General features: G+C 54.6%; 2 protein-coding genes across 3 annotated transcripts in view; one reads left to right on the top strand and one right to left on the bottom strand.

Annotated features, from left to right (window-relative positions):
- Positions 1 to 6,498: 6,498 nt before the first annotated feature.
- CHST1 (carbohydrate sulfotransferase 1) lies at positions 6,499 to 10,619 on the top strand. The gene is made up of 2 exons (XM_085224763.1): positions 6,499 to 6,690; positions 8,629 to 10,619. Exon 2 carries the CDS (start codon positions 8,673 to 8,675, stop codon positions 9,927 to 9,929), a length of 1,257 nt encoding a protein of 418 aa, XP_085080889.1. The 5' UTR covers positions 6,499 to 6,690; positions 8,629 to 8,672; the 3' UTR covers positions 9,930 to 10,619.
- Positions 10,620 to 12,545: 1,926 nt separating this feature from the next.
- The window catches only part of LOC109367742 (transmembrane protein 263-like), a 218,932-nt gene continuing 209,202 nt past the window's right edge, over positions 12,546 to 22,275 (bottom strand). For both annotated transcript variants that reach the window (XM_085224765.1, XM_085224764.1), the window contains one exon: positions 12,546 to 17,249. In XM_085224765.1, coding sequence (XP_085080891.1) covers positions 16,963 to 17,249 — 287 coding nt within the window. In that variant the 3' untranslated portion in view covers positions 12,546 to 16,962. The remainder of the gene's footprint in view (positions 17,250 to 22,275) is intronic.

A 22,275-nucleotide genomic window follows, 5' to 3' on the forward strand; every position in this document is an offset into this window, starting at 1 on the left:
GTGCTACTACAGCCTGAGCGCAAATGAGGGAAGATTGGGCCTTTGGCAGATAACAGCTCTTCGCTCAAGTGTGCTGCTCTCCCCCACTCACTGCTCAAGCAGCCGCTCTGCCGCTCCTTGGGGCCAGCACATGTCTCTGCAGCCTCTGAATTTCCCACAACAGTTCATCACTGCCTGGACATCTCCAGCAGCGTGGGGTAATTTTGAAGGTTGCCCCATCGCAGCTCTCTGCTCCCAGAGCTCCCGCATCGTGCAGTGGGAGCAGCTCAGAGCCATTGCCAGGGGGATGCTGCAGAAGGATGCTCATGGCCCCAGCTGCCAACCCATGTGGCAGAGCCAAAGCAGGAACTAATAAAAGTGATTTTAAAAACAATAATGGCAACACTCATTATTAAAATACATGCTCAGCTGGGCGCTGGGCTTACCGAGCATTTCCCCAGCTTTTGTCAGGTGGTGGGATTGCCCAGACACCGGGGCAGGGTGTATGACAAGGAGAGACAACGATCAATTTTTAATATTGCATATTTAAGCAGGCTCAGGCTCCAATCCGTCATATCCCCCGGCTTTCCCTAAAATTAATCTTCAATAGCTTATCGAGAACTTCAGAAAATTAATATCCAGCATTTCACCTTAGGGGAGCAGCACTTTCTCTGGATGAATATGCATGCAGGAGGGAGAGAGCACGACAGAGCATCTGCCCGCAGGACTTCAGCTTCAAAAGAGGATTTCAGCCAAGCCCTTCCACACGCAGAGGACCGAGCGCTGCAGGGCTGGGATGGTGCAAACAGACGCAGCCGCTCCCAGGCTGCACTACACGTGCCTACAGGAGGCTTCAGCTCTGTACAAAGGGCCCCAAATGAATGAATCTGCCCTTAATGCCAGGCCATGGGAGCATGAAGAGGAACAGAACGGGTTGTTCCCCTGCTGTCTGATGCCAGGGAGCTCAGCATCTGCATTCTCGCTCCCAAGCCCAGCAGCCTTGACCCTGAGGCTGGGCAGGACTCATGGCACTGAAGCATGGCATGTTCACCAGTGAATGCTTCTTTATTGCAGGGCCCTGGTGCAGCTCCCCGGGAGGCAGTCCTGCTGCCAAATGGTGCCCAGGAGCCAAGAAAGGAACCAAAGCCCAATTTCCCATCCCTAGGAAGGAATGGGGAGGAAAGAGAGACAGGCAGCTGCAGAGAACCAGAGGACGTCCTACACCATGTCACCAGTTCCCCCATTAAACAGGCCCTGTTGCAACGGGATTAAGGGGTCGGGAAGCACGGGGCCACATCTGAGACTGGATTACTGTCTGCACGAGAATTAAATAGGGATTATCAGCAGCCCAACAGGCATAATTGGGGCCGGGTGGCGGGGCTGTCTGATCCCCTCTCCACAGCAGGTCCCCCACAGCACCAGGGCTGGCTTCAATGCCCCTCATGTCCCTGCATCTCATCCTGCAATGGTATCAGCCAGCAGTGGGAGTGCAATGCTGGAAGTGGTTCTATCCCTCAGAAGGAGTAATTATGGATCTCCATAAAGAGAGCACTTATCATGATGTGTTCATCTTCCCTGACACCTCCCATACAGTGCCCTGGCTGCGTTCCGCAAACACTAATTAATTAAGCCATATACCTTTGCTGGGAGCTGCAGTGGGAGCGCTGCCTGCTGCCGGGGAGCGCTGCAGGGCCAACCATCCCATGCATCCCTACAGGAATGGGGCCTGGAGCCCTGCAGGAGGCACACAGGGGGAGCCGCAATGGGGGATCCAATGCCTGGAAGAGGACGTAGTAGCAGGTAATGAGAAATAAAGAAATGAGCCCGAGAGGGCTGCCACGGAGCAGATGGCTGGAGGTGTAACAATGAAAACCAAGAAGGAACCCTTCCCCCCAAAAACAAACAAAGCAAATGTTACGCTGACAATAAAGATGAAGCCTCCAGGGGTAATTTGGGGAATTACAGATCAGTAAATTGCACATCTGTATGCACCAAATTGATTGGAAGGATAATTAAAACCAGAACATCTCATAATACGGCCCAGTGCGTGCATCTCAGAAGAAGCTCGCATCTCACTAATCTCTTGGATTTCCTTGAATGCCGCAGCCCAGCAATGGATGAGGCACAATGAGGTGGGTATTTGTTTAGAGCTCCGTTGACATGAAGCAGTTCTGGCAGCTGCTGTGGAGCAGGAGACCGTGGACCTTCTTGCTTGGGTGGCCAGTGAGGAGCTGAGAGCAGGAGGATAACAGGTTGGTCTTTGGGATGGCAAGGGATCAGCTGCAGTGAGTCAGGATCTGCTCTTGGCTTCCACTGCTGAGTAGGTCATTAGTGGCTAAGATGGAGGAACACAGGTAGGGGATGGGAGCACAGCCTGGTTTAGGTGATTCATAACCTCTGGAGAGAGTGAGGAGCTCTGGTAATCCCTTGACATGCCGCATGGATGGGAACCACACTGACAAATTGCATTAGTGCCAATAAAAGCAGAGAAATGTGCTTTGCTGTGTGAAATGTGTGAGTCTGGTGGACCTGGGAGGGCTCCTGCATCATAGAATCATTAAGGTTGGAAAAGACCATTTAGTCTAGCCACTGACCCATCCCCACCATGCCCACTAACCACATCCCTCAGTGCCACGCTACATGTTTCTGGAATGCCTCCAGGGACGGTGACTCCATCACCTTCCAGGACAGACTGTGTCACTGCCTCACCACTTTTTCTGATAAGAAGTTTTTCTCAGTACAGCTGCAGAGGGGCATGGGCTGCCCTAAGAATGGGTCTGTGCAAGGGGTCCACAGCAGCACCAGAAAGGACAGCTCAGTGTCCCCCAGCACCTACACAAGAGCAGGAGGCCAGGTGATGAGATGCAGAGACGTGAAAGGAAAATGTCACTTTGTACACTATGAGATTGAACTATGGGCTTTTTTTTTTTTTTTTTTTTTTTTTCCCTCCCCCAGGAAACAGCTGTTTGAGACCAGAAACTCAATGAGACTCTGTGCTGGATTAGCCATACACACAAATGTCAACAGAAGCCAGAGCTTCCCCATTACAAGTGACATTCTGTGATGGGGATGGGATGACGCCTTGTGCATGGGGCTGGCCACCAATATTCTACCCTGTATTCTGGCAGGGTGACAGCTGTCACCACTCCAGGGACACCCTGCTATCGAGCAGGAGCACAATGCAAGCATCACACAGCACCTGGCTGAGACTGCCCCATCCCAGGGTGAGAAGGGTGGGAGGCTTCTGCTCCATCCCCCACTGGATACAGGAGGATATTTGCCTGATCTCATTGAGCAGACACCACTTCCCTCTCCTCCATGCCAGCCCTGTGTCTCACCTTGCTCAGAACTGTAGAGATGGAGCTTACTACAGCACAAGTGTATTTTGCCACTCCCCGTGCTCCTATCATAGCAATTTCCCATCAGAGTAGGGAGGAGTCCACTGGTGCCCCAGCGAGTAGCTCATGTGAGGCTGTCTGTGCTCTTTTAAGAGAGAAGAACTCTTCCCCTGTGCTCCCCTCCCTGCTCCTCTCTTCCACATCCATCATCATTAGCAGCCATAAACGTCAGATCCGCAGCCATTAGGCTGCTGGTCCTGGATAAATAATGCTTTTCATATTTAATTTACAAGTGGCTGCGGAGCCTCTTTGGGGTGCAAGGGTTAATTAAGAGCCAAATTAGATGGAAACGCTTCTCCCCAAGGAAAGTCAATTAAATCTCCCTGGCAAGGACCCAGGGCTGGGCACAACCTCTCTTATAGGGCAGCTCCTGCACACATCTGGAGCTCGAGCAGCTCGCAGAGACAGGATGGCCCAGCACCAAGGGCTCGGTGAGAGGTGGCCAGAAGGATGCCCACGGCCCATCCTCCTCCTGCTGCACCAACGCACCGCCGGACATTCCCCTGGGAAGCAGATCTCAGCAGGATCTCACCGTGACCCCTCTGTGCAGGTGGCGGCAGCTCCTGGCCACCTTCCAGCCATCTGCACGCCAAAGCAGCACCCGCTGCAAATCGCAGCAGCTCTGCAAACAGCAACCAAGCAGCTGGCAGCCTGCGTGCGCCTGATAGCCTTCCTGCTCCGGTGTGCCGGCACAGCTCTTTCCTTCCTGAGACAAGGCTGCGTGTGGAGCAGCGCTGCTGGAACAGACAACACCAAAAAACAACAACCATCACAAAGCCTGTAGAGAAGGAAGGAAGATCCTTTGGGATGGCAAGGGAGTTTGTTTGCATGGACTTCCTAGAAACAATAAGACAGAAGTTCTCAGCATCAGTGCACAGCATCCTGCAGAGATGTGTCCATCTGTGCGGGACTGTTCACTTGGATGCCCCCCAGCAGGGCAGAAGGACAGCTCCATCCCAGCCACCACTGCATCAGCCTCCTGGGCACAGGATCACCCAGGGACACCTCCAACCAGGCAGGACAACCCTAGAGAAGAGCTAACGTAGAGCAGGTGGGGATGTTGCTGGATTTGGGATCCTGAGCTAGAAATCCTTGAGAGCTCCTCTCTGCCTGGGGCCAAGGCCTTCAACTGAGCCTTGTGCCAAAACACTGCTGCCCCAGGATGGGGCAGATCCCATACGAGTTGGGCCACCAGGCTCCGAGGGGCCATCAGCCTGCTGCCAGTACCACCAGCATGGGGACAGTGACACATGGTGCCACTGCCGGGTGTCTGCCCATGAGCCAGCTGCCTTCAGAGAGCCCCCTGTGAGCAGCAATATTAATGATGCTCCTTTTGATATGCAAACAGAGCGCTCATTACACCTCGCTTTCGCCCGCATCCTCCGAGCTGTTAATTAAAGAGCGTGCAGGCAGCAGGCAGAAAATTATCATCGTCGCCTGCAACATAAACCGACAATGCTCCGGTGGCCCACCCTCACACAGCAGCAAGACAGACAGACAGACTGACCGACCCTCCCTGCCCAGCCAACCCTGAGGGCCCCTCCACATACCTGGAGCCATTAGCTCGGAGGTAGGATGATGGGTGGGAGTCCCACAGAGCTGCATGGGCCCCAGCAAGCACTTTGGGGAGGAGGGTAGGGTGAGCTGGATAGGAGGCAGGTGGGTGAGAATGCTCAGTGGCTCACAGCTGGGGTCCTGCCCTAAATCTGCAGCAGGTGGAAGGAAGGGAGCTGCAGCCTGAGATTGGCACTGCTCAGGCTGAGGAGGGACCAAACAAACCGTTATCAAACAGAACTCTGACTCCTTATCACAAACACGTTATCTAGGGGAAAAACTGAAAGAAGTAGTATAATGCCCTGATACTTGGTTTATATGGGATCGCCATGTTTCTATGTGCATGCCAATATTAAATGTGCATCTCTGTGTCTGCTGTGCCGGGTGTACCACGTCACCCACCTGCAGGCACTCTGCTGCCAGCACCGAGGTATGGCTTTCCAAGCTCATATATCTACATGGGAAAGTCTTGGGACAGTTCCTGCTGGTGAGCTGCCAGCAAGACACCACGGTGCTGGTGGTTTCCAATCACCCAGCAAAAGCCCACTGCTAACGATTGGACAAGGTCCATCCAAAATCCAGTTCACTGCTGCCCAATGGGAGGCATGGAGGGGATGGGGAGGACCCAGCGGCAGCACCCCCTGCCTTCAGATCCTGGCTGTGCCCATCCCTGGCTGCATGTGAGCAATGGGAATGGCCACGGACACATTCTCCTCCCCACTTCACTGTTGGTTTATGGCAGACCCTCCCAGGCAGTTATGTGGTTAAGATACATTTTTTGAACCATAACTCAAGGCAAGAGGAGAAAACACAAGGGCTCCATGGAAATCTGATGCAGGTGACTGCGGGAATGGGAGCCTTTGGGCATGGAGTGCCGGCAGCCTGGCTGAGCACCACGTGAAGGAGTGGGACCTGAGGGCTGGCACAGGGCGTGGAGCTGCCGTGGGGGCTGTCGCTGCAGGGAGGGGGATAACTATTGGAGCGGGCTGCCTAGGAGGTGGGGTAGTCTCTATCCCCAGAGGGGTTTATGAACCGTGTACATGTGGCACTGAGGGCCGTGGTTAGTAGGCATGGTGGTGGTGGGTTGGCGGTTGGACGTGGTGATTCCTGCCTTAAGGATTTTATGATGCTCGTGGCAGCGTTCCCCGGGCTGTGGTGGGCTCCTGGTGCAGAACCACGACCCCCCGGGAGGATACGTATACGTATATACATTTCTGAGGAGCAGAGTGCGCCGCAAAACGAGCACATGCTGGCAAACGGAAGGGCAGCTCGCGCCCGCATCCATCGACTGCCTCCAGGGCCCTCCGCTGGACTGCGCCTGCAGAGCTCCGGGGCACATCCCCTGGGGAAAAAAAAATAACTGTAAAAATATTAAAAAGAAAAAAGGGGAAAACTTGAGGGGGGACTTCGCAGCTCAGCACAGACCGGGGCTGCGCTGCCGGGCCGCCCGGAGGAGGAAGGGAGGGAGCCAGCAAGCAAGCAGGGGAGGAGGGAGGGGAGAAGGAGCGCAGCCCCCTCCCGGCCCTCCCCTCGCCTCTCCCCTCGCCTCTCCCCGCCACCGAGCGCGACCGAGGGGCGTGGAGGGGCGGCCCCGGCCGGCAGTGGGCGCGGGCAGGGCGGTGCGCGGCGCTGGGCCCCCGCGGCGCGGCGCGGCTCGGCTCGGCGGAGCTCCGCCAGCGGGGCTCGGCGTGCGCGGCCCGGCAGCCGCGGCGCGGGGCCGCCGGGGATGCGGGGGGAGCTGGCCGCGGCGCCGCGCCAGGTAAGGGCGGCGGGAACGGCCCCGCGGCGCGGCTCTGCCCGGGGCCCTTCGCCGGCCGCCAACTTCGCCGTGCCGGGAGAGGGCGGCGGGATCGCCGCCGTCCCGCGGCCGGGCGGAGGGAAAGGGGTGCGGCGGAGCTCGGGGGGTCGGAGCTGCGCGGGTTCCGGCGCTGCGGGAAGGGGAGGCTGCGTGGACCGAGGGTCGCTGCTCGGGGAGAGGAGACCCCGGGCTCCGCAGGGATGATGATGCTCGCCGGCAGCGGGGCGTTCAGCGGGAGCGCCATCGGAGTGGGCTGATCCGGGCGGCCGCATCCTCGGGAGGAGCGATGCAGTTGAGCAGATGAGAGATAAACAGGCGCAGGTGGATGCTGCGATAAGGAAACTCCGGGACCGGCTCGGGAGCTATTAATTAACTGGGAAGGCGAATGCTGAATGCCAGGAGGAGAGGGAAAGAAAAGAGCCCCCGGCGACAAGCCCCGCGGTTTCAGTGCTGCTCCGAGGGAGGCAGCGACCTGCGGGGTGCGCGTACTGCGAACGATCTCTCGGTCCCTCGGAAACGCGGCCGGGATGAAGACGGGGGTCGTGGGAGGAGCGAGCGGACCCGAGCGCGGTGCCCCGAGCCCTGTCCTTCGGGAGGTGCTGCCGTGGGAGCGGCGGTGCACGTGGAGAGCGGAGCGAGCCTCGGAGGGAGCGCTCGCGGCCGCCCGCAGGGGTCCCTCTGCCGCGCTCCCACCGCCGGGCGCTGAGCCGCGCTGCTCGTGCCTCTGCCCCAGGCGGGTGGGCTGCGGAGGTGTGCAGAGTCGCGGGCGCGACTAAGCCGACCGGATCGCGTGGGATATCGCCCCGCAGCCCGTCCGCAACGTGTCCCGTCGCGGGGAGAAGTCGGAGGACACCGAGACCGGCGGCGAGTGCCCGGCCGAGAGTTAGTTGTTCTGCAGCGCTGCGGCTCTTCGCGTCCGGACCGAGTTAGCGCGGCCGCAGCGGCCGCAGCAGCGTTCGAGGGGCTGCCCGGGGAAGGAGCGCCGCGTCCGGAGTGCCGCTCGTCGTAGCGGCCGTGCCGTGAACCCCGCGGTTCCCGTGCCCGGAACGCGACGAGGACCCGCTCCCTGCGGAGCCCGCCGCAGCGCTGCCCGCCGGGTGTTGCGGCAGCGCGGGTGCCGGGAGAGCTTCTCGTCCCGCGTCCCCCTCCGCGCCGCTGGGAGCGCGTCCGGGCCGCACGGGCGACCTCGCCCCGCTCCCCGCCCTCCTCGCCCCCCTGGGCGGCTATCGCTCTGGGTTGCGGTTTTCAGCTGGTCCCAAAGTCCTGAGTCACTGCGCGGTTTCTATGGAAACAAGCGATGATGGGATCGGGGGGTAGAGGGTGCCGGCTGCGGGATCGGGGCGCGCCCGGCACCGCGCCGTCCCGAAATCCCGCATCTCCCGTCGAGGAATAGGAGCAGAGATTGGGAGGGCGGGCGACCGTGTGCGAACCGTCCTCCCGCAGTACGGGAGTTGGGGCTCTGTGAGAAGGGTGCAGTGTGGCTGGTCAGCACTAGAGAGCAGGAAAGAGGTCCCGCTTGGCAGCTTCCACTCAGAAGATGGCACATCCCGGACCTCTCTCGAAGAGGCAGACCTGGAAAAATAAATAAAGAAGCCTTGGAAAAAGTGTTGGCTTGCCGGCTCCAAAAGGGTTAGGAGAACCTCGTGGAGCCTCCAAGCCTACACTTTTTCTGAAGAACATTCCATGTCCCTGAAAGTCCTGGCTGGAATCATCTCTGGAGTTGTGCCAGCCTCTTGCTGTTGTCCTCTCCTCTGAAGCAGGCTCTGCAGTGCGTGGCTGGGATCCATGTGGTTAGACCCAATGCGCGTGCACTGTGGGAGGGCGTTTGCTGGTGGTAGGAACGCTCCGGTCCTTCTCTCTTGTCCTTGCTCACCCCGTGCCTTCTCTGTTGGGTTGCAGACACCAAAACAACCTGTGAAGAAGCCCCATGAAGGTGACCAGCCATGCAATGTTCCTGGAAGGCTGTCCTCCTACTAGCCTTGGCATCCATTGCGATCCAGTACACAGCAATCCGCACCTTCACCGCCAAATCCTTCCACAGCTGCCCCATCACCGTGAACTGCAGCCTGAGCCAGGATGCTGACGCGGCCGAGCGGCTGTGTGATGAGAGCCCCACTTTTGCCTACAACCTCTCCACCAGGAAGACGCATGTCCTCATCCTCGCCACCACCCGCAGCGGCTCCTCGTTCGTGGGACAGCTCTTTAACCAGCATTTCGACGTCTTCTATTTATTCGAGCCCCTCTACCACGTGCAGTACACACTGATCCCGAAGCTGACACAGAGCAAGAGCACGACAGACCGGCGGGTGATGCTGGGGGCCAGCCGTGACCTGCTGCGCAGCCTGTATGACTGCGACCTCTACTTCCTGGAGAACTACATCAAGCCCCAGCCCATCAATCACACCACCGACCGCCTCTTCCGCAGGGGAGCCAGCAAGGCCTTGTGCTCGCCGCCAGTCTGCGAGGCCCTGGGCGCCGTCGATCTCCACCTGGAAGAAGGGGACTGTGTGAAGAAGTGCGGCACCCTCAACCTGACGCTGGCCACCGAGTCCTGCAGGGAGCACGGGCACGTGGCCATCAAAACCGTGCGGGTGCCCGAGGTAAGTGACCTGAGGGCGCTGGTGGAGGACCCGCGGCTGAACCTGAAGGTGATCCAGCTGGTGAGGGACCCGCGGGGCATCCTGGCGTCCCGCAGCGAGACCTTCCGGGACACCTACCGGCTCTGGAGGATCTGGGATGGCACCGGCAGGAAGCCCTACAACCTGGACGTCACCCAGCTCACCACAGTGTGCGAGGACTTCTGGAACTCCGTTTCCACCGGCCTCAACCGGCCGCCGTGGCTCAAGGGCAAGTACATGCTGGTGCGGTACGAAGACCTGGCCCGGAACCCCATGAAAAAGACCGAGGAGATCTACGATTTCCTGGGCATCCCCATGGACGGCAACGTCGAGCGCTGGATACAGAACAACACGCGAGGGGACCGCTCCTCATCCAAGCACAAGTATGGGACGGTGCGCAACTCGGCGGCGACGGCGGAGAAGTGGCGCTTCCGTCTGTCCTACGAGATCGTGGCGTTCACCCAGCGCGCCTGCCAGCAGGTGCTGGCACAGCTCGGCTACCGGGCCGCCCGCTCCGAGGAGGAGCTGAAGAACCTCTCCATCAGCCTGGTAGAGGAAAGAGACTTCCTGCCCTTTTCCTAAGGCCGGGCCCCGATTTTGATACAGACCGTTTTGAACTGTTGCCTTATTTTGTTTTCTTTTGTTTGGTTCCCCCCCGACCCTCTTTCTCGTCTTCTTCTCTCCAAAATTTGCACTAAATCTTGAGCGGGAATCTCAATGGAGTTCAGAGGAAGTGATTCTTGCCTCTCAACACATTTTGGGCGCACGAGGAATCGGGTTTCTCCAAGCAAGAGCTAGAACTGTGGATGGGTAACAATGTTTACAAAACACACAAAATGTATAAAGCAACCTTCAAGCTTTCCAAACAGAAGGGTACCTGGGGTACTGTACTTTTGCACTGTTTACTTTTACAATGTAAGAGGTAAATATAAATATAATTTATGAATGGCATCGTCCCCTCCAGAATAACCCCCTTGTCCCACAATGAGCAGGTCAGACTGGAAGCTGAACGCGGAGCAACCTCCTTGTCTCAGATCTCAGTTCAATATGTCTGTTGGAGTTCTGTTATGAGACTGAGCAGGCGGTCAGCTGCTCCTACATGGTGGTTTGGTAGCACCTGTGATACTTCTTTGTGCCAAAATCCCACAACAGGGGAAAAAAAAAAAGAAAAGGGAAGAAAGTGATTGGGTGGTTTGGTAGAAGCCCAACACAAATGCTTTATTTCTGTGTTTTCTGTAAATAAAAGTGCAATAAAACTGACCTGGAGGTGAACTTCGACTGAAAGACCTCAGTAAATACAGTGGGTGGATGCGCCCACAGGCAGTGGCTGATGTCTGCAGATCCACCTGGCTCCCAGTGCAGCGATGTCAGGCCGGGTTGGAGGCCAGCACATCCCCACAAGGATGGCAGAGAGCTGCAAGCCTCCTCCTTTGGCAAGTGCACGTTAGCATCCGAACCTTGTAGCAATGCAAGTAGTGAAGCCAGAAGTGAGAACCTGTGGTTACTTCCAGGCACGATAGCTTGCTGGTGTGGTTGGCAGCAGAGACCCACATCCCCAGCACAGCCCCTTCAACCTGTCCCCCAGTGTTCCTGTTGGTCTTATGTGCCCCATGCCACATCCAATGCTGTTGGCATGAGTATTATCGTGTCCTACCCTGGAGGACAGAGAGAAGTTCTCCAGGTTCAGGTCATTTAACAGCAGAAGAAGAACAAGCAACCAAAAAGATTCTCCTGAAAATACAGAGATCACCTTTCGTAGCTGGTAGCAGAGGCAGGAACCTCACACTCCAGGCACCCCATATCCTGGGAGCTGAACAGGGCAGTGGGACAGGGATGCAGTGATGTTGCAAGGCTGCAGAGCATTCAGAGCCTGATACAAGATGCTTGTCTGTTCAAACCTTGCCTGCTGACCAACTTCCAGCAGGGACACCATCCACCCAACAACCCAACCCTGCAGGCATAGTCCAATGACTGGCTGCAGAACCAGACCCCCCAGGGGAATGAGGAGGGAAACTCCTTTCTCTTCTCCCCCCTTTAAAGATCTCTGGAGGAGCAGGTGCAGCTGCAACACAAGGTCAGCTTGTTAGGGGCATGTAGCAAATTGGCTTAATTTGGCAAACCTGCTTGAGCTGGGCAGGGGAGGAGAAATGGTGAGCAGTGGTGGTCAATCTGATGTCCCTCATCAACCACCTATGCTGTCTGCATGGTGACATAACCCACTCTAACTCTGTGAGCAGAAGGGGCACAGCATGCTCTGCAGTGAATGCTTGCTCCATCCACTGCCCCTGGCTGGTCTGGGGGCAGCTCTGGGAGAGCTTCACCACCCCAGGCACTTTCTCCTTCATTTTCCACCGCCAGTGAAGCATCAACCAAATAAATGGCTTGATTGCCCTATTATTAGCTACTAAATTAATCCTTTTGTCAGCACTTAACAAATGCTGAGCTGTTGGCTCCCAGCCTTATCCCAGTAAAAGGGACACAGGCTGCAGGGCTGCCAACTTCCTCCTCCCTCAGCACTCCTAGAGCTTGGTGGCGGCTCCTCCATTGTGCTGCCATCATCCCTGCTCAAGGGCTGTGTGTTCCCAGGAGCGTGGGGCAGCTCTGCTATGGGAAGTACCTGTGCAGTGGGAGAAGTGGCTAGGGTGACTGGCTATGCCCATAGAGCACCCACGCTGCCTGCTAGTGAGCAAACACATGGGTCTGGCTGCTCCAGCTCCTCTCAGCTGTACAGTGGGAAGCAAAACTCCACTGGGCTGTCAAAACAGATTGCTGCAGAGAGAAGGAGGTTTCTCTCCTTGGCCAGGAGAAGTGGCCATGCATCAAGAAATAGCATCTGTAGAGGCAAATTCTTCCATCTTTGCTGAGATTCCATTTTCAGGGCAGCTAGCTTTTCCCTGGCACCAAATACCTCTCTGCACTGGTCTTTAAACCAAATGAAGAAATGGAGTTTAAAAGTCTTCTCAGAACTACTCTTGCCATTCCAATCAGGAAACCTGCTTGTAGCAAAATGGCTTTTGAATCACAGTTGAAAGTCGTGTCCCAGTTTAAGCAGGGACTGAGCCTCAGCCCTGCTTGGTGCCTCATTTTGAGCCCTTAGGGGAGATATGTGATTTCCCAAGGAATCTCTAATATCTTCACTCAACTGCACTTCCTCTGCTTGTTTTCCCTCACTGGAAACAAGAAACAGTGCAACAAAGATTTTTATCCTCAAATTTTACTGTAATTAAAATACAGAGATGCAGAATATTCCCAGAAACACACTGCAAAACAAACCGAGCAAACAGATTCAGTAGGAAACCAATTACAGACAATGAAATGATAAAGAACAAAAGTGTCCTCTGGAGCCTGGTGCCATGCATGGGACCGTGCAGCTGCAGCGACGGTGCCAGGTTAGCAAAGGGCTCCTTGGCTCCTGGAGGAGCAGAGATGGGCCCGACGTCCATCCTGGCAGCTCTGTAGCTCTCTCCATCCACCTCCACATTTATGCTCGTGCTGTTATTTTCACGAGGATGACTTTGCAGTGGGGACACGGGAATGACCCACCCACAGGAACAAGAGCCAACAAGAGAACCCAGAGGGAAAGAAGTGGGTTAAGATTTTCCAGACATGAACACAAGCAGACAGAAAGGGGTGGAAGACATGCACTCCTCTCCCAGCCAGGGCAGCCACAGGAGCAGTCACCCTCTCTGCCCTCCCAGCTAATGTGAGTGTGGATGTGTAATGGAGGTCTCTTGGGGAGCTTTGGAGAGCTCTGCACCGAGGGCAAGATGAGAAGCGAAGGAAGGGAAAAAAACGCTAACAGGATGAGCAAGGGAAAAGGGAGGAAAGGAAGTGCCCATGGGTTCTCCTCCAAGCCAGGGTAAGCCCCTGAGGCAGGGGAATGCCCAGCTGTGGTAGGGCACTGAGCTGTGTGTAGAATTGCGGCCCAGCCCTGCAGTGGGGGGATCCTGGCAAATACTTGGGGGAGATCTGGGAGTGAAGAGGGGCTGACCTGGAGCCTGGACCCTCTATTGGGCACACTGATCCAGCCAAATGGAAACAACCTCATTATCGTCACTGTTGTGGAAGCAGAGCCCCAGCCAGGAGCAGAAAAACACCACACCCCAAAACTCATATTCTTCCATACTCTTCCCTAGGGCAAACTCTCTTACATTCATCCTCTGATTCAGAGCCTGTCCTAAGAATCAAATTCCCTTTGTGCTCCTCCCTTTCTTGCTCCCCCCCGTCTTCCTCTCCTAACACCAGAACTCAAATCTTCCTTGAATGAGTTCCCTTCACCCCCCTATCCATCTTCACACTGTCCCCCTTGTACAAGGTCGAAGCAAAACGTAGTTCTTAGCCTCTTCTTCAAAGAGGCTGTGTGAGAAGTGGCCTGAGTAGGCTCTGGGCTGGCTGAAGTCTCTGTAAGAAGGGAGGAGAAAAGCAGCGTCCAGCAGCTTTCCCATCTCAATCTGACCTCACCATCGTGCCACTGATGCTGTCAGGAGGCACCTTTGTGCTTACAGTGATGGATACCAACGCTGTTTCCTTCTGCTCTGGAACAAAGACTGCCCAGAAGAGCAGCTCAGGACAGGGTCACTCGGATCAAGTGAGCAGGCCTAGCACACCAGCAGCCATACCTCCACAGGCCTTCCTCTGAGCCCAGCGTGTTTATGTATTCCTGAACACTCATTAAGCAGCAGGAGGCCCTGGTTTTTGAGTAGATTTAATCTTCTGTCCCTAGCTGCTAGTTTTCCCTTTTTTTGCTATTTATGGTGCATGAGCTCTCCATTAGCTGGGCTCAAAGGACAGCAGTTTGAGCTGGGATTTCCCCTCACATCTCTCCTCCCCTGTCCAGACCATCCCTCAAACGGGGACAAATGGGGAGCTTCACTCCATTTACTGCAGGGAGTCACCAAAGAACAGAAGAGCAAAGATGGGAAACCCTTAGGTCCCCTACAGCCTTTCTCAATGTACCTTTATCAAATTTTCCATGCCTGCAGACAATAGCATGAGAAGGACCTAATGCTTCTGCCAGAAGAATCGGCTTGTGTGGGATACTGGTCACCAGAGCACGATGAGCTCCCCATCATCTGTCCAGAGGTGGGTAGTTATGTGAAGCTTTTTCACAGCATCTTCACCTGCCTAAAGCCTTGGAGAGGTAGTGAGGAAGAGTCCCAGTGGGTAAGAAACTGTCTTTCCAAGAGGGCTGGTGACAGCACAGCTAGTTATGCACAAGCAGCTTTTAGCTTTGGGGCTAGAGATGGATTCAGAAGCAGTCTGTGATATGGAATGAGAAATGAGACACGCTGAGGGAGAGCGGTGAGCAGAGATCCATGCAGTGCAAACTGCCCTCCTGCTTAGCAGGGCATTCGCTACAAAGGAAGAACAGAAAAGGTTTCTTCTGGCCTTGCTCACTGCCACAAGCATCCCAGCAAAGTGCAGGCGCACAAGACCTGATCTTTCTGTGAAGCTGCTGCCGTCAGAGACAGAACCAACACATCTGGGTTAACTTGGCCTTCTCAAGAACAAAGCACACAAGAAGAGGAAATGCGCACTCATACTGAACGCCGTTTCCTCTTTAGAAACAAAGATGTAGGTTAAACCACTCTCATGCTATCCAAAGTAAAACAGAGTGGAGATCAGGAAGCTCTTCCCACCGCAAATGGCAGGTCTGCTGCCCAGCCAGGGGCACAGGGAGAACCATGTGCATGATGAGCACAGGGACACAGTGACTTATGGCAGGCCCAAAATGTGGACTGAATAAAGGTCAGAATCAAAACGGCTTCACAAGCCCAAGAACATTCAGGCAGGATGGGGAGGGGACGACTTGTACTTAAATATTCCCTGATGTTTGAGGCCTAGGCAGCCAGGAAATGCAATGAGCCTGCACAGGAAATGAAAACGAAGGAAGTCGGCTTCGATGTCCAAAGATAGGGCAGAAAATAAACAAACGGCACAGACAGGAGAAAGGAGATTGTTCACATTCCTTTGGTTTCAGTAAACTAAGCTGTTGGGCCACATAGAGGACATCTTCCTCAGAACTGTGATTATTGTGACAAGGACCCTATACAAACCTACATGCCAGAAGTGCCAAAGATGATGATGTGAACTCCTCCACGGCAGTGGCACAGTTTTGCTCACCTGGCTGAAAACATGCCTGTGGGTTGCTACGTACACACACGCTAACACATATGCATATCTATAAAACACAACACAAACACTGCTTCACTTGCCTACGCATCCAACAGCTAACAACCTAGGCTACTAACCTGCCAAAGCCAGGGAAGGCAGAGTTAATGTTGGAACCTGCGGCTTTCCTCATCCCGAGAATCGCAGGGGACTGTGGAGTGTGAGCATGTGCACGTGCATGTGTGTGAGTGCACGATGTCACTGACCCCCGAGCATCACGGGCCAGATTGAGGATGGCTATCGCTCCCAGATGGATGCAGGTGTCTGGGTTTCTGCGGCACTGAGAGTTTGGGTGGGCTTTTAGTGCAATACGGTGGTTCAGAGGAGCCGGGCTGGAGCCCCTCAGGGACACGTTCCCCAAAGCAGTGCATCCCACTCCCAGCCAGGCACTGCTCCCGGGGTGCTGAGCCACAGGAGAGCGAGGCTCTCAGCCTCCCTTCCCTCCCTGGAGCAGAACTTGGGTGGCATTTGGGAACACACTTGCTTGTGGTTACCAGTGACATCTGTGGAGTGAGTGTGGCCTACAGCCAGGGTGCCCCTTTAGCAGATGGGGATACTGCAAGGACTTCAAGGGTCAAATCCAAGAGCTGGTTTGTGTCTCTACGGTAAGGGGACCTCTCCTCTCTCACCAGTGGGGCATCCACTACCTGTGCTGTAACATCACAGATGCCTGGCAGATACCACTGGCAGCTCTCTCCCCCAGTGAGAATATACAGCAGATTTCATCCTCCTGCTTCCCACCAAGGAAATCCATGTAGAAGTTGATGGTCTGGGACATACGATACTCTTGTGTGGCATCATAACTGGAGCTGCTCTGTTGAGATTGAGGGTTCCTTCTCTGAAGGGTGCAATTCAGCTAGGGAGCATGTGATTGGGAGCAGCTTTTGGGTGGGCCCTGAAAGAAAATCTAAGAGATGCAGGGCAGGAGGGAGGTTTCCCCCTCTTCACAGTATCTCTCCTTTGTGTCAGTGGGATTTTCTTCCACCGTTCTCCCCCAGACAGACTCCCCAAGCACACCTCCCAGGGCTGAGGGAAGTGCTGTTTCAAAGGCTGCCTTCCCTGATGAAGTTGAATTCAACTACACAACCCACACCCCAAGGCATAACTCACCCCATTCCCTTGTCCCTGGCTCCAGGCAGATGGAGCCTCTCCCACCCCTCTGTGCTTACAAGAGGCAGAAGGGAGGAAGGAAACCACAAGACAGAGACAACTGTGCCTTTGAAGTCCTCGGAGCAGAGATGGTTCCCAAGAGGTGATGGGAGTGAAAGGCATAGACAGAGGCTCTGGGAGCCCTGAGCCAAGCAGGCGGTGCTGAGCAGGCTGCAGCCAGAGTCTGCTCGTGTGCTTGACCCTCCCTGAAGCGGCTGGTTCCAACTCAAAGAGGTGCTGTGTGGGGGGGAGAGTATGGGCAGGTAGACCTTTCGGAAAGGGGCTGCGATGGGGATTAGTCAGCCTTGTCCTTCTTCTTTGTGGTGAAAGGGACTTTGCCAGCGACTGCGCTGCCCACAGCTCCAACGCCGCCGGTCACGGCCGAGACGCTGCCCTTCACCAGTCCAACGCCGGCAGCAGGGACGCTGGTCACAGCCGTCTTGGTGAGCTCTAGACTCTTGCTGCCCACCCAGGCGACTCCTCCCAGCGTGGCCCCCACCGCTCCCCGGGTGATGCTGAACAGGCCGCCCGTCACTCTCCAGATCACCCCCGCCTGCTGCTGCGGATGGTCCTTGCTGGCATCTGTGGGAGAAAAAGAGGGACAGTCAGAGGGGCCAGGCTGAGGGTCTTCTCCCCAGGCAGCGCTCCCACCATGGCCCCGTTCCTGCATGCAACTCAATGCAAATCGCACTAACGGGAGATGCAATCCCATCCTTTGTGTGTTGACTAACAGCAGTAAATCACAGCCAGCATGGGACAGGCTGCTGACAGCAGTGGCTCACGCTGGCGTGGCCGCAGGCCCTCAGAAGCAGCTGTTTGGAGGCAGCCCTGCACACATGTCAGATGAGGGACTGAGGTGCAACACACACCTATCTGCTGGAGATGTAATTGAGCTCACACACACAGCAAACTGCAGTAAAGATACAGTGACATGGACGTCACCTCAGGTTGTACAAGCCCTCCAGAGAGCTCAGCGCTGTATTTAATAGTGTTAAGACTGTTAAGCTTAAGTTGATACGCTCTGTCATGCTGTCTACCTGTGCCAGCTGGAGGAACGCCAGCACGCTGTGCCCACCCAAGCTGCCATCGCACCTGCCCACAGCCCTGCAGACGTAGTGCTCACAGCTCGCCAGCTCCTGAGAAGGGGCTTGAGCCGTGCTGCTGTGGGGGGATCCGGGCCTGGCAGCCCTCCTGGCAGCCTCCGCACAGCCCTTCCCGCTGCCTCAGCTGACAGCGCTGAGCCAAGCAAAGGAGGAGCTGCTCTTTTCGTGGGACGAGATATTTTGGAGTCTCTGCCTTCTGATTCACTGCCAGTTCTGTACAGGAGATGAGTTACTAATAATTGCAGAAATACAACAAAGCAATTGTGACAGGAAAAAAAGCAAGCACCAGCTGGGAAGGCAGCAGCCCTGGAGCAGCAGCATCCCTCCTCACCCACTGCCTGCTCAGAAGAGAGGTGAAGAGGCTGCACAGCACTAGTGCAGTAGGAGGTCTCCTAGCCCCCCCTGCTACATCCACACCTGGTTTCTTCTTCCAAGCACTCAAATCCTCCCCACCCCCTTTCTCTGAAGCTCCTTGAGAAGAAAGCCCCATGTTTACCTGCTCACTGCCAGCCTCTTTCTTTGGTTGTTAATAATATTCCAGGCAACAGAAATTTTTTTACCTGGTTCCCCCTCTTGATGCCTCCACCCCTTCTCATTTCCATGCAGGTTGGAGCCAGCATTGTTCCAGGCAGTGTATTTCCTTTGCTAGCAAGCAAAGGCCCTGTGAAGGCTGGAATACCAGCAAGTATCTCACTGAGGTGTGGGGCCTCAGCGCGCTGCTGCCCTTCTTGATGGAGATGTCAGACTTGCTCAATCTGAGCAAACGCCTTCCTTTTACTGTTAGCATCTTATTTCACCCTGCATCCCTACCACATCTGCTATTCAGTGTACTTCTGCCCAGCAATACCGTGAATTTGTTGGAGCAGAGACTGTCTTCCCACCTTCCACATGACACAAACACTGTAGGATCTCTAAGTACTGCTGGAAAACAAGCCTTTTTCTTTTTTTTCCTTTTTCCCCTTTATTATTTATTTATTTATTTATTTATTAAACTAGCCAACCAGACAGCAAACAGCAGGGCATAGATTTTATCCTTGGAAGCACCGCCTGCCCTGGGGTGCTGGATGCAGACAGCCGAGGGGACAGCCTGACCTTGCCAAGTGGATGGAGCTGCTGCGCACCACCAGCAGCAGTCCCAGCAGGCACTTCCAGACTGCAGCAGGCCCTCCGTGGGAAGGAGATGCTCTGGGCTCTGAGGAAACAATTCCAGATGCCTTCAGACTCTGATGGCTAACTTCTAGGTTCTTAACATAGAGGTTTAAGCTAGGAAATTTCTTTTCTTTAGTCAGGGAAGAGATTTAGATTAGGCACAAGCCTGAACTAGGTGCTATGATAATCCTTTCCCAGTTATTTTTGTGTTCTAAAAACACTTCAGTTCTGGGGGTCTTTGCTCAGAGCCATAGATTTCCCTGAGCTCTGGCTGGGCTGTGGAGCAGCCATCCCTCCGGTAGGTTCAGGACAATGCCTGCGAGCATCCTGGGTTTGCCAGCTCTGGTGACTTGTTAGATTACACACTAGTCTGATCATCTAGACAGCAAAACAGAGCTTGAGAGGGGCCAGTACAGACTTTCTGATATAACCCTAAGCAGCTACTTTTCTACCGAGTATACAATACGTTGCCTGGCTTTTCCTCAGCAGTTTTTAAGTCCTTTTTTTCTTTCCCTCATTGCTGCTGAGACCTTTTGGCTCCATCTCCAGCTCAGCTGCCAGCTGCCCAGCCATTGCATACAGCTTAGCCAGTAAAGCATCTTTTGTTTTTTGTCTTCAGCCCAAGGGCAGGACAGCACCCGGAAGGATGGGTGTGCCATTATGGGCAGAGCGGAACTACTGTTCCCCGTGTTCCTGCTGGCCATGGAAGCAGGATCCTGTGTGTCCCTCAGAGGACTGCAATGCAGAAGCTCTGGGCATTAAGCAGCGTGCTCAGCTGCAGAACCAAGTGCTGTATCAATGCAGCAATAATCTCCCTGGCTCTCCCTGGGTAAACTTATGTCCAAGGCTACCTGGAACTTCTTTGAGATTTTAGCCTTCTCCACCTACTTCTGGGACCACTGCCCAGCTCACTGACCGACACCACTGTGAACACCACTTAGGTGCTGTGTGCTTGCCTGCAGGTGGACAGCCCGGGGACCAGAGGGGAGGAGGCAACTGCAGATGAGATTGAGGGGGGATGCTACTCTGCCAGCAAAGAGCTACAACATATTGGAGAAAGTGTCAGGAAATACTAATGAAGAGAGACAAGGACAAAGGTTCTTTCTGATTAAGCTAGGCAGAGTCAACAAAGCTGCAGCATCTTGGAGCATCAGTGCTTGAACGCTGCCTGCACCTGCTCTGCAGCCACTCTCACGGTCCTTACACTCCACAGACAGCAGGGAGGAGGGACGAAGGACCTGGCCCTAAGAGGGTGAGAGGCTGTTCCAGGAGCACCCCCAGGGCTCCAACACAGAGAAGATGCTGTACCACCAAAAACATTAATAATAACAGAAAAAAAAATCCTCAAATTTGAATATATTTGAAAAGAAAAAGAGAAATCCCTTATGACCCCAAAATGCAAGGGGACACATCCTATCGTGGCAGTGTGCTGAAACAAGTCGTATTTGTACTATACTCCAGAGGATGTGTCAAGAGCTCTCCAGCCAGCTCTGGTTAGTTTGTCTTCAGGACTGCAATAAACCCCATAGTAAGCTGTCATGTAAGATAAGCATCGGATTTACAGTGCAAATTAGCCTCTCAGACAATGGAGTGAGCTAAGCATTTTGTTGGCACAGAGGAGCCCAGATTAAGGGCGAGACAGGCAGCAGAGATGAAATACACAAAATAATCAGAGAGACAGACACACAGCCAGAGTACGGGAACAACTCTGTTCCCTGGAGCCGGCTGCAGCCCATGCTGCTCATAAAAGCTCTTCACCATCTGTCAAGCCCTTTTCTCTTCCATCATTGACCTGCCCTTTTTGAGGGTCCCTTCAGCTTCGCCTCGCCCCACGTCAGCTCAGAACAGAAAAAGGAGGAGGAAAAGAGAAGAGTGAAGCACACTGCTGTACAAACACTGACTCTCCACGCTGAGGTCGGTGTCCCACACAGCATGCTCCTCCTGCCCACAGCCTCCCCGTCCCCGCGCTGTCAGTGCAGAGCTGGGGTCCCACTGCTGCGTACCATACGGAGCAGCGCTTCCTCATGGGGTCTGAGCCAGGTGAGAACTCTAAGGAGGATTAGTACCAGTTGTTCTTCCTTACTGGCTCATATAAGCAGCCTCTCCTAAACAGGAAGGTAAGGTGAGGAAGCAGCATGCATAGCTCTCCGTCCATAGCACGCTTTTGTCCCAACTGAGCCCAAGGCAAAGGAGCTGGGCTGGCTCAAAGACCGAAATGCAAACAGTGCCTGGCTCCAATCTGTCCCTCCACAGAGGTGAGACGGGGTGAGATCCCAGCTCCTGCCTGAATGACGCCTCTGGCAGCCATTAAGTGACCCTGTGATGGCAGCTGGTGCGCTGAGACAGGTTCCTCTACCTGGAGAAATGTCTGGTCTGAAGGAACAAGCAAGGGGTAGAGGGTCAGTGACTCACACAGCCCAGTCTCAGCTTCGCCACTGAATTTTAAGCAACTCTGAGTAAATCATTCTCTCATTTAAGGCCTCTGCATCACTGCAATTGAGAATGCGTGATTTTCTAAAAGCCTTAGTTGTTGAGTCATACCAAAGTGTGCATGGGAGAGAACTTTCCAGTCCTGATGTTTCTTGGAGAAAAAGCTGGAGTTTGGTTCAAGTGCACTCCTAAAGCTCTGAGAATCCCAAATGGATTATTGTTATTTTTAACCTTGCGATTTTCTGAGCCTACCTCAATTTGAAACGCATGGGGTTGGCACTGCTGCTTCTCTTCCCCTTCTATAAAGTGATGCTGAAGTTAATGATCCCTATTTCCTTGTATTGCTGGGCTGTCATGAAGGTTAATTAGGTACAGTTGGTGCAGTGCTTTAAATGGGAAACTGTGTTTGTATCATCATGACTGGCGCTGACACATTCCTGTTGACATTCTCAGTAGAAATGCCAGCGACAACATCCAATTTATCTCTGGAGAGGTTTCCAGCCTACAGACAAGTCACAATGGTGAGGGAAAAGCTTGCCCCCTCCCAGGCACACCAGCCAGCTGTGGAGCTGCCGACTGTATAGCTCAGAATCTCAGCTTGGGAAAGACGCTTCTTTTCCTGCACGAGCCACTAAAGTAGGCAGCGATTGCTCCGAGGGCTGGGCATCAATCAAAGCTCGCTGCACACCTCCAAGGAGGGCCCTTCTCCAGAGAAGGGCCAGCTCTGCCTTCTTCCATGGCTCTAGAGAAGATTGAGCTGACCCTTGCAGGAGACAGCTGTACCAAGCATCAATGCCTGTGATGAAGGAGTTGCTGTTCCTGCCCTTTCCAGCACTTCAGGATCAAAGACCTAGATCTGGCTGTGTCAAAGGCAAAGAATTAAAGGGAGCGCTGCAGAAACCTTGCACACTTGTGTTTCCTTCCTG

Source organism: Meleagris gallopavo, chromosome 5, assembly GCF_905368555.1.
Source record: "Meleagris gallopavo chromosome 5, MGAL_WU_HG_1.1, whole genome shotgun sequence".
NCBI lineage: Eukaryota > Metazoa > Chordata > Aves > Galliformes > Phasianidae > Meleagris > Meleagris gallopavo.